The sequence below is a fragment of the Brachionichthys hirsutus genome, unplaced genomic scaffold (assembly GCF_040956055.1).
Source record: "Brachionichthys hirsutus isolate HB-005 unplaced genomic scaffold, CSIRO-AGI_Bhir_v1 contig_976, whole genome shotgun sequence".
In the NCBI taxonomy this organism is placed as follows: domain Eukaryota; kingdom Metazoa; phylum Chordata; class Actinopteri; order Lophiiformes; family Brachionichthyidae; genus Brachionichthys; species Brachionichthys hirsutus.
Genome location: NW_027180316.1, coordinates 1,129,780 through 1,142,275, shown reverse-complemented (window position 1 = coordinate 1,142,275; position 12,496 = coordinate 1,129,780). Strand labels below are relative to the sequence as shown.

The window sequence follows — 12,496 nt, the reverse complement described above, 5'->3', positions numbered from 1 at the left end:
ATATGAGTTTTAAAATTACATTTTATTTCATTCCAGCCTTAGTTTCTTGCCAGAAGCTGTGTGTGGATATATATTTATTTACGGTATTTATTTTAAAAGCTCACACTTGTTTACTTCTACACCCCCACTTGGCTTCCCTTGTAAGTCTTCAAATCAATGCGGCCCTTTGATGTATATTTGATGCATCTCAATATCCAAAAGTCAAGACATCAAAACATGTTATTCCTTCTGACAATATAGGATCAATAGCTGACAACAAATTGATGGCCTGAAGGAGAGGGAGGTGGGTCTGCTGTGTTTGTATGAGAGTATGCAAGAGGGGGGGGGGGGGGGGGGGCTGAATCCACCAACAATAGCATTATAATATACAGTAAAGAAAAAAATGCACCAAGATCTAAGCTGTCTTAAGTGCTTACCTTTATTGTCGCTCTTAAATCAAATAGATTTTGGGCCAAGCTAACTCATTTGAGGCCAATAGAGACATTAGATTTGGTTGAATGAAAGGTATGCCGTTTCTGATTTTTCTTTTCCCCAACCTCCCCTAAAACATAAAAAAGTGAAAACAGTGGGGGGAGGTGGGGAAAAGAGGAGAAAGCCACTGGAGACTAATGGAGTATAAGCGGAATATATGTCTAATAAAAAAGAAATCTAACAAAAGCTGGAAATGTGTATTTAAGCAGGCTTTGTCCAACAAAATTACTGCAGTGTAAAACTCATTATGGAGAGCAGCTCTTGTTGCCAGACAACAATAATAAACTGTTGAGTTTTGCATAATGAAAATGCATACCGCCTGTCGAGGACCGTTGTGCAGGCAGTAATAGCTGTCTTAAATTTATGAAGCCAAACTATGGTGCCCAAAATATGAACAGGGCTTTACTTACTTATTAAAGAATTTTGAAGGCTTTTATTATTTGAAATCCATTCTGCTCACAGTACTGGCTCCCTATTCCAGTGTTTTCTAACTAGCATACAATATAATTAACATATAATTCCTTGAACAGGTCATTTTCTTAATTGTGGTGCTCCAGACTGCCCAGAAAAACACAATTTGTGTGGATTATTTAAGATTACTTTATGTAAATAGGGAACTCCAAATGCATCACTCATGTAGCATGTCCACCAGTATATGTCCACGCACATTAATCTATGTATATTCTAATTTAATCTGTATATTTGTCTACACAATCTGCATACTTTGTCTATATCCATGCATAGAAACATATATTATGTCTAGCTTTACAGAATGTTCATAGCACGACATCGGCGTACATAACAGCTGTAAATCTTTTGCACATTCCTGTCTAATAATTCCACTTCTGGTTAGATGCTAAACTGCATTTTGAACGTCTATTCTGTTTCCAGAGATTTGTCTAAATGGAATTGTTGGGAGAGGAGGCCAAGCATGAACTGCTGCATCCTCCCTTCAAGGCTCTGCTGCGCTCAGAGCAAGATGAGCGGCTGCCATACCTTTAGATTGGACCGATGGAACCTGTGGGCCTCTCTTGAGTTTTGAAATACAACCAGACATGGTTTATGTGCAAATTGTCTGGCTTTTCTGCGTAACGGTTCCAAAGAAAGTTCTCATCGTCATGGGGGAGAATTGTGGAAGCAATGGGAAAGCAAGTAAGCCAAAAAGACAAAGTGAAAAATGGAGACACAACATTTCAGCCTGTCAAGAAAGTGAAGTATGGCCTTGTATGTTGCTCACTAAATGAAAATATGTTCTGACCATTTTAGGACAACTTGGACTCTGCCTGTCAGGCATAGGCCTGCGTTCGCACGTTCAATCACCTCTCTGTGGACCTCTTCGGTCCACAGAGATGAGCTATTAACATGCTGCATTTGAGCAAAATCAGAGTTTTCATATTGATACACATATTGCCAAGGACTAGGAGGGAACTATGAACATGATGACAACAAATAAAGAAACAGATGAACGCAGAAAAGTTCTGTTTATTGGAGAAATGAGCACCAGATGAGGTTATTAAAGGGAACCCCGACTGCTTTTACAAACCGGTCTAAAAATACAGCCATAGACCTCTACTATGTAAATACATTGACACTTCTTATAAGTTATAAAAATCTGTTTTGTTTACAACATAAATTGTTGCATGGTGGCCGCCATGTTTTCGTGTGCGCAATGCATTCTGTGCATAGCCGTAGCTATGCACAGTGAACATAACAATTTAATCTTATATTTACGTTACTGACAGCAAAATACAGCCAGTGGTGCTGAGCCTGAAAACTACAATGACTGTACAGTATTGTACTTTTGTTTAAGGCTGTGCTTTATTTATTTATTTTGATTGTTTGCTTAATGGTCCCAAGCTGGACCTTTTTCTATTCTGCAGGACAAGTGGAATATTTTTTCCAGCAGTGATTGCTGCCCCACATTGTAGTCGACTCCCATCTGCATGATTTACAGGCTAATTAAATATTTCCAGGCCCACTTCAAGCACGGCGCGAAACGAATCCTTGCCTTACAAGGTTTGCAGAGGTTGAAATCCGGTAAACCAAACACAAGGCATGTCATGTCTTTCGGCAACATTTTTTCCTACTCCTTGTAAACTTGTGCTTCCCGCAAACTCGCCATGAACACACCTCCATTAGAGAGGATTGCTTTTTTAAATTAATCACCTCTCCTTTTGTCTGGGCTTACTTGTGTCAGCAGCAGAGCGGCGTCACCAACGTGACCAAATTAAGAGTTACAATAGACTTTAAATCTAAATGCGCAAACATACAGTGGCTAAAAGGGATGTGTCAATGTGGTGCAGGCTATATGCAGGGGATTCAGGACCCTTTAAAGTAAAATTAAATGATGGGGGGGCAGACTAACATAGAGTTTCTATGCAGTTGCACCTCCTGAAACATTTGCATTGCGTTTTTCGTGAGGATGAGAGAATTTCTTTTGACAGATTTTAATATATACATTAAGATTCTACGATAAAACTTGAGAACAGCTTGCGAGTACGATCAATAGTCAGATCACTTTGTGCACACGCACACACGCACTTTCTCCACACGCATGCATGTGAATGAACACATTCACACAGAAATTGCAAACAAAGATACGCTTCTAATGCATTTAGTGTAGTCACGCAAACACAGGCTTGAGCACTCCAAACAAGGCCGGCTTCCCTGTCCCGTCTCTAGCTGGAACAAGCCTCTCATGGATCCCACACTCTTGTACACACAGAGTTTGTCACCATCTCGTCTCCTGTGGTCTATTTCTGAGGTGATGGGGGGGGGGGGGGGGGGGGGGGGAGGAACAAAGCTATGTGAAGAGAATCCAGGAATGACCTTTGAGGTGTCTCAGGTGTCTCTTCTTACACTCACGTAAATAAATACACTTCATTTACACAGTCAGACTCCTACACAAGTCACTGCTTTGATAAATACTAGGGAGAACCAGCTCACAAAAATGTCTGAGCATACACTCCATAAACGTCTGCACCTTCTCTCACTAAGCAGAGGTCGCTACAAGGACCTGTCGGCATCTCGTGTTTGCAGGTTGAGAGGTGTCCTCTTCATTTTGTTAGATATTTTCTGTTTTCTGCATGCAGTAATTGAATTGCAGAATCAAGACTGTTGCGTTTTGGTAATACATTTGTAAATGTCACATGGCAGGATGAACAGCAGTGATGGTGTCCGTGAATCACATAAACAACCAGTTGAGGTTTATGTTTTATTGCAATTGCTGATTGGATCATCTGACTATTAATCATACTAGACTAGAGACTTGGTCTCACAATGTGTCTGTGTATGTGTGTGTGGGCAAATACGTGTGCCATTGGGTCCCTTGAAGAGTTCTATAAATATTCAAGGGAGATCTGACTCTAATTAATGTCTGCTCACATTTCAGTCTTCCTCACGTGCACGCACGCACACACACACACATGACTTTATACATCATTGCTTGGCGTAGTAGTTGGCCAAGAACTCTTTTGGTGTAGTCGTTGGAGGTGCTAATGGTTCCATTGAGCTCCGAGGCAGCCAATGTCTCGCTCCCAAGTTTTCCGAGGTCTTTCATGTCTCTCGAGCTGATGGTTTTCAGCTCAGCTAAACAGGGACCACCAGTAGAATCTTCATCCCCTGACCAAGGGAAATATTGTGTTTGATGCACTCATCAAGTCCGACTTTGTTTCCAGCAGTTTCATAAAGCGACCACCGTAACTTCGGAGAACAGAACGCGATTGTTCAAGTTGCTCTCACGAGTGATGACTCAAACATGTGTTTTATACGTTTAGAATTAGAAAAGCTTCTTTTTAATGTTGTAGCACCTCTTTCTGCAGCTCCTTCCTCCTTTCTTCTGGTGTGTTTTTCCCCTATCTCAGGTCTCAGGTCATGGGTCAGAAACCCCCCAAAGTGATAAATGCTTCCAGGTCACCTCTCCTGTCTCTGGGGGTCGTGCAGACGCTTTCTGCGGTGACAGCAACAGCATGATCACTCAGCCGGATCGCCAGAGCTGAACTTCGTGACCTGCTCGGCCCTTCGCCGTCTGTCCTCCTTCAGCTTCATTCTGTTTCCTCCAGCTTTACGCAAAAGGGATTGTCTAAAAATTTAAGCATAAGGGATTCGCCCCACCAGCTTTCAAAGCACAACACCGGCGCCTGGAAGCAGCCAGCAGGCCTTAGAATTCCAGAGCAAGCAACTAAATATTACAGTAATTAATGTTTTCTGCTCATACTGAAAGTTTTCCTAATATTTGGAATCGCAGCAGGAATTCTGAGTCTTGTGAAGGAATTTTCTTCAACAGTTTGAGGATGAAAGTGAGATGAAATTTTACAAACACACAAAAAAACAAGACATTTCAGAGTTAGACCTTCTTAATAATACAATTTATTTTGTTTATACTGTCACAGACACACAGTCACACACACAGTCTCTCTCTCTCACACACACACACACACAGTCGTACTGATGCTGATCTTATTTTGGAGACGTTATCAGCCTCTCACGCGATCGCTCCCATCCCCCACTGTGAATCGATGCCTTGTTCTCCAGCCACCAGCAATAGAACTAGAGCACGTGAGCCGCTTTCATAAGAAATATAATTGAATTATAAATCCCTTTGCTGCCGACAGTGTGAGACGAGCCACGTGACTGAGTGTCCCAACTGAAAATGGTCCTATTACATTACGCATGAGATTCCAAACTGGAAAACAGAACATCGTTCGTTACATATGATTGAATTGTCGTGACCCCTTGTTTATCTCGACGGATCCTATTGTGCCATTTATAAGTCCGTGCGTACACAAAGTTGTGAGCAGAAGTTTGACATTTTTTATCCACTAATATTTACATTTCCAAATGTATTACATTCCATAATGTTCTGCTGCTTTTCTGCTTTGCGGGTCATGGGTGTTGCTGGAGCCTACCCCCCAGAAGCGGATTACATCTCGGACGTGTCGCCAGTGTATCACTTTAGAGTGACTGATTCACCTAAATTACATGGTTTTGTAGGAAACCGGAGAACACAGAAAGGGGAATGGACACATGGGGAGAACACACAAACTCTGCATAGGATTTGAACCCAGTGGCTTCTTGCTGCGAGGCGTCAGTGCTGCCTGGTACGCCACCGCGCCGCCCGCCATATTATTCAGATAACATAAAATATTAGGAATACAAAAAAAAAAAATCACACTAAAAGTTTTTTTTTTAATTCAAAGACTTGATTAGATAAAATATTTGCTTTGTAAAACATTTTCAATGAATGAGCTGATGGGAAAAGAGCTTTTTAAGGTTTTTCTTCGAAGTCCGTTAGTTTCAGTGTTTATTTGATTCGGTATTATTCACCATTCCAAAGAATAGAGTTTAGCCAATATACACCAACATACACTCTTCTCCGCAAACGCGGCAGTGAGTATGAGTGTCAAGATTTCGTTTTAGTATAGTTCTATCAAATGTTGAACTTAAGCGCCTCATTTCCTTTTCCAGTATCTCAAATTGACTCATGTTTATGTTTAAACCCACTCTGACATGTGGTGTGTTTCTCCTGCAGCCACCACAGAGGAAAGTCCTCCATGGTTTGTTTGGGTTAGACAGCAGAGGAATGAGGGAGGGAGGACAGGGAGATGGGGAGAGGATGACAGGGGAATCGGGGGAGGGGGGATGTGGAGGGTGAGTGGGTTTGGATAATGCTTTCTGAATTGTAAAAAAGGGGCTAGACAAAGGCAAAGGGAGGAAGGGAGCCTGCGAGGGCCAGGGGAGTGATGAGGCAGATGGGAGTACAATTAGGGAAAGGAGATGAGTGGAAAGGAAGTAATGGAAGGAGGGAAGCTATACAATGAGGAAATAAAGGAATGGAGGAAAAATGAAGAGGAGGGGAAGGAGAGCAAGGAGCTTGAGGGTTACATTCCTGAAGTGCAACCGACCTGGGGCTGCTCTGCTGCCCAATGTAAACACGGGGAGGAGGACTGACAGGCTGTCACAGCGAGGAAGAGGTGTGTTCAGAAAGGATGAAATGTGTGAGGAAGGAGCGAGGCAGACAAAGGAGGTGGGAATGTTTCAGAACAGTCCGCTATGGTCTATATGTTGAGATTTTACATCCCATATGCTCGACCCCGCAGCCTCTTCTGGTCTCCTCTTCTGCCTCACATTTCTTGTTCTCCTTGTTGCATCCGACCTCACAGCAACATTACACTGCTAAGCCAGCAGATGAGATGTTGAGGTTAGAGAAAAACGACATGTGTCCCCATCTCAAAGGTGTGTGTTCACATTTATTCATTCATACTGCGTGCATAAACATTGCTTTACTCTCTGTGCATGCAGATGTCACATATTTGACCTTGTAATGTGGTCTTGCAAACAGGTGTGATAAAACCCGTAAAAAAATATATTGACATTATATATTATAGAGGAAACCAATCATGCCAATCAACAATGAAAGCGGTCCAGGTTGTGTGGCGCTAGGGCGCCATCTAGTGACAATAGATGTGTATTGCGATAGAAGAAAATAGCAACGTTTTGAAATCAGTTTAAAATGTTTTATTCCTCACACAGCACAATAAAGAACACATTCAAATACAAAGTGCTCCATGTTTTAGGGGGAAAACTTACACCCACACATACAAAAAACAACAGTCAAATGCGACAAGTGTTTGTATAGATTTAGGAGACAAAAGAAACCATTTGACATTAGTATAGGTGGAAAGACATGGTCTTCTCACCAAAACTAATTTAGATTGAGTAAACAATTTACAATTTTAGAAATAGAGAGATAAAATAGTCTAAAATAAATATAGCTTAATGACACAACACCTTATTTTATATGAGAATTGATGAATAATGAATATGCTGCCCCTTGCCCATATGGCCAGCTGGTATCGGCTCCAGCAGAGCCGTGATCCACAAGACGGATAATAGCGGCTGAAGACGAGACGTTCACAATCGTCTTATCTACAAGAATAATGCAGGTGTCAATCGTCTCCCCGCCAAGAGGAACTACTTTCCCATGGATTCATTGTTGCACCTTACAGGGGAATCCCGGAATACTGAGTTATAGCATTAAAATGATTTGAAACAGAATTCTGATCCATTTTCACAGCTTCCGATAAAGATAATTTCTGATAAGAAACAATAAAATGAATACAAAAATCTTAGACACAAATGAGGCAACGAAAATTCCTTTCATTTTCAAAGTAAAATTAACTGCTCTTCTTTATGCCTAAAAACAGAAGACTAAAGAATACAGGATAGTGTAAACAGGGTGAAAAGAATATTGCACACAGAAATAAGTAAAAGAAATTTAAAACAAAGTATTTAAAAAAGCGAGTTGATGATGTCATAAACTGACATTTGCACATATGTCTCCTCATAGAAGTCAGTGTTAGTAGTTTTGCTCGGGGATAAGGAATGCTCTGCTATCCCCTGCGTTAAATTTAGCAGGTTTGTTATTGTCTTTGTCGATTATCTATGCCCATAATATTTGCAATCTGATCCAAAAATGTTCTTCTAACTTTAAAACATTTCCAAAACTTTTAACTTTAACGATTTGTGGGGTGGCACGGTGGTGTAGTGAGTAGCGGTGTCGCCTCACAGCAAGCAGGTTCCGGGTTCAAATCCTATCTGTGCTGAGATCGTATGTTCTCTCTGTGCCTGCGTGTGTTTTGTTCTCCAGTTTCATCCCACCTCTAAAAACCTGCAATTTAGGTGAACTCATTATTCCAAATTGTTTGTAGTGCATGAGTGGTTGTCTGTCTCTATGTGGCCTGGCGACATGTCCGCGGTGTACCCCGCCTATAGCAAACTAAACAACTCTCGACTCCAGCTACTTCCGCAGGGTGGAATAGTGGATGATGATTCACCTTTTCCATATCATCCATTGTTTTTACTAAACCATGGGTAAACTTTTTAGCTTTTACAGGAAGTGACCTCATGATTAGAATCGACATGGAGGTAGAAGAATATTCTGAGAGTAGGAAAATCTGCTCAGTCACACAATTGTCACACTTGCCCCGTAATTTTAGTCGGAAATGCTGGAAATCTTTGTCCTGGTTCTATTCATGGAAGCAAATAGACATATAGGTTATAGGTTTAAGGAGACCTGAGGCAGCACCAGTCCCTGCAAACTGCCCCATGAGGCATAAATGAAAAACAACAACATAGAATAAGGCATAAAGTTCCGGTTTTTCAAAGTCATTTTAGGCTACTTTAAGAAAAAGTCATTTTATAATGAGTACCGTAAGCTGCTCTTGATGAACATACTTCACCGGTTGCCAAACACAACGATAAAGCCCAAGTGACAGAGAGGTGTTAATGTGTGTTCCCTCGTCACTTGTTGAAAGGTGTGGTGACAGACCATTCCTTGTCTGTACGATGCTAGAAAGTTCTAAATAGGATGCACACTTTAGCGGGTAAAAGTGTGCATCCTATTTAGAATAGGTAAACCTATTACCTATTCCACAGTAAACCTTGGACTATCTTCATCAAGGAGGCTGCAGTCATGTCATCTGCGTGATGTTGAGGGCAACGCTCTCTCTACGTAATGTTGAAAGTGGAAAAGAAAGAAAGGGGAGGGTTGATTTCAGTGCTTACAAGAAAAATGTGAACCATGGGGGAGGGGAGGGGGGGTTAGAAATTACAAAGAATATTTGGGGCCAAATGTTGTTTGAGTAAATGTGTGCATTTGCATCCACTCACCCATGGTTTCCATTCGCTCGACCGTTCTGACTATTTCCTCCTCCTAAGGCAACCCAGAAAGATTTTGCTAGTTACTATGGCGCTGGGATCTTTGTATTGCCAGAGTGTAGAACAGCTTCACAGAGACAAACCCTTACCTGTCTGTCTTTTCTTGCGTTTCCACCACCACAGCAGCAGCAGGATGAGCGGCACTACAGTGACAACCGCCACTGTGCTGATGGCTGCCACAGTGACATGATTGTAACTGGGTGCACCTTCAGATCAGAACAAACGCAGTCAAAGGCAGAATTTGAAAAGCATAACATCAAGTACTGTATATAATTATATATATTATAAATTCCACTGTAAACTCCACAATAACAAAATCCTTTTGTTATTGCTGAAGATGAAGGGCCACAGCATGTAACTCTGATGCACATAGTAAAATAAGTGCATCAGGCTATAAATACTATATATATATATATATATATATATATAATGGCTCTGTCTTTGGAGTCTAATACTCACAGACGGTGAAAGACTCAGATGCGACGTCGCCCACGAAGCAGCTGAGGTTCCTCATCTCCCCCTCGGAGCAGTTGAATCTTGCGAAGCTGGTGACGTTGAACAACTCTGTTTGCGGATCATGAAATTCACTGTTGTTCAAGTCCTTCCATTCCCGAGTCGAAGGCACGTTCCACTTCATCCTGGCAATCGGGTAGCCGCCGTGGGAGGTGCATTTCCCCACGCAACTCAAGCCATCGGCGCACCCCAGCGTGAACGTGGGCGTGCTGTAGTTCCCTGGGAGAGATAGCGGCACTGTCAGCATGCACGTTGTTTTCTGACAGGTGCAGGCTTGTAGAAAACATTGGAAAGGTTGTGCAGCGTTAAATTTAAAGAATTTTCTCTACACATTCTACACATAATACTATATAATGTACATTTCTTAAAAGAAGAGACTGAAATATAACATAAGTATTCGTAGCCTTTGCTCGATGCTTTGTCTAAGCACTTTATGGGGTCAGTTTCTCCCCTTCTTCTTTGCAGGATCAAAGGATATCTTTAAACTATCATACTAGAACTGAAATAATTAGATGTATTATTAAAATATGAAATGCATGCATTCGTACCTGTGACATCTAGGCGTACGATGGTTTTATAGTTTTTAGGATCGCCTTTGTACACGATAATGCATTCATAATCACCGTTGTGTGAGGCATTCAGATTATACATGTGCACAGTTGCATTCAGTTGCACTTTGGTGTTAATCCAGGTCGAGATGTTTGATATATCATGAAATGCATGGTAGCCATTGATATAGTTGTCGCCTCTCTGGAAGTAGAATAGCTCGATTTGGCTCTGCTCCTTAACCGGACAGTGAATGGTCACATTTCCACCAACTTCCCCTCTGAGATAAACGTCAGCAGCAATTCCTGGGAGACAAAAGCAAGTGGAAGTCAAGGTTTGAAAGCATGCTGGGACAGTCCGTATGCAAATCGTGGAATAGATCAGAAGAAGAAGAAAAAGGGCTTGGTCGAAACTGACTTCAACTGACTGCTAAGAAACTATTTTATTTTATACCTTTAACTGATCTTACCACGCTTCCCGCACAATGTCAGCTGGACTGGAGCTTCTAAATTTTATTTGATTTCTGGAAATCATCTCTCAATCCCCACTTTGAGAACCCTTGCACTATATTACTGTATTTAAAATCCATTTGTACAAGCAGTTTAACTGTGAAATCTAAATTAAAGTGTGGTGTCAAAGCCTTCATATGACAGCAACGCTCACCTGGACAAAAGTGCAGTGCCATGATTAGGAAGGAAGACAGCAGCTGGGAGGAAAGCTTTCGATTTCTTGGCAGAAAGAGAGGTAGAATAAACATTCTGGCAACTCGAGTGAAGCAAACTATTCAGCAAAGCAATAGGATTTTCTGGTTCTATGCAAAGATGATGAACGATTACGTTCAGTAGGAAGTCCCTCTTGTGTAGAGAATTAACCACTTTGAATAGAGCACCGCAACCTCAAACACAGTTGACTTCATGCAATACGGAAGGGAACGGACACTCACAGAAAAAGCTGAGGGCTATTACTTGATGCCTGTTGAAAAAGAAGGACAAATCATTCATCAGCTTCAGGGTTGATTGCCTCTTCCATTCTCTCCTTTAAGTCAGTGCAGACTCGAATATTTTAAAAAGCACATTTTACTAGTATTTATGTGCCTGTTTTTATTTCAAAGGATTGCTGGCAAAGCTTTTCACTTAAAAACAAAAGTTTGTAGAATACAGTAAAAGTAGTTTTTATAAACTGAACAGAAAGGATGTTGGTACAGGAGAGGAGTGGTGTCGCTGCTGGGGGGGGGGGGGCTGCCCATGGGCACCTCGGCAGTGCTCTGAGCTGGCCCCTCTCCAGCCACCAGCACATGTTCCTCATTTTGTCTGGGCTGGGATTTGAACCGGTGGACTTCTCCGCTAAAGACGGAGTGTGACGTTTTATCATAATTAGTGATGTCCCGATCCGATCTTGTGATCGGAATCGGGCCCGATCACGAGCTTGCGGACTCGATCGGAATTGGGCGTTAGCTCCCGATCAGGACTCGTATATATATGGATCATTATTGTCATTCCTTTGTGTCATATCTGGAGTTGCGCTTTGGCACAGAGTGAGACCTCCCTCCTCCAGACAGAGATCGTGACGCGGACGGCATGACGTCACTTACTGTGACACTATTGGTTGGATGCTGGCTAAACACGGAAGCAGCTTGAAGCGGGTCGCGCGAGTATTTCTGTCGTGTTGGAAGTATTTTGAAGTCCATGACAAAAACCTCGCGATTGAAGTGCTGTTCATTTTACTTTAAATATTCGTATGTAATATTTCCTGTTGCACTAGTCCAAGTCCAAAGCGAAAAAAGTATTTTATTTATTACTTGAATGTTCGAGCTGCGCCACAGAAGTGCTCTGTTTGAGAGTTAAATGTTGAAATAAGATGACTAAAATAAAAAATAAGGGACATCGTGGATCTGTTTTTCGGTATCGGTTGAAAAATCAAATGACTCGGACTCGGGGTCAAGAAAACCTGACCGGGACATCCCTAATAATAAGAAGTGAAAGGCCTCTCGAGACCATTAGGTACTGATTATACTGGGTGACAGACATATGGGAGTGGAGGTTTCTAAATGCTACTTTCGTTTTCCTCTTTTCATTCATTTGAGACTTTAAATACGATGAATTACAATGTGTGATCACATCAGTGCCAGCTCCAGATGCACTAAATAAGGAAGTATGTTGACACAAATTTGATCCTGTTAAGACAGTCTTCACTCCTTCCCTAAGGTTGGCTTAAAGAATAAACTGAGTTATTGTAATAAAAGTTTAAC

The 12,496-nt window shown here is 41.7% G+C and overlaps 1 protein-coding gene across 1 annotated transcript; it reads right to left on the bottom strand.

The window, feature by feature from the left end:
- Window positions 1–4,443: 4,443 nt before the first annotated feature.
- LOC137912513 (T-lymphocyte activation antigen CD80-like) lies at window positions 4,444–11,005 on the bottom strand. The gene is given in 5 exon segments (XM_068756664.1): window positions 4,444–4,532; window positions 9,279–9,389; window positions 9,616–9,921; window positions 10,251–10,553; window positions 10,912–11,005. Coding segments are annotated over 5 exon segments (903 nt in total).
- Window positions 11,006–12,496: the final 1,491 nt, after the last annotated feature.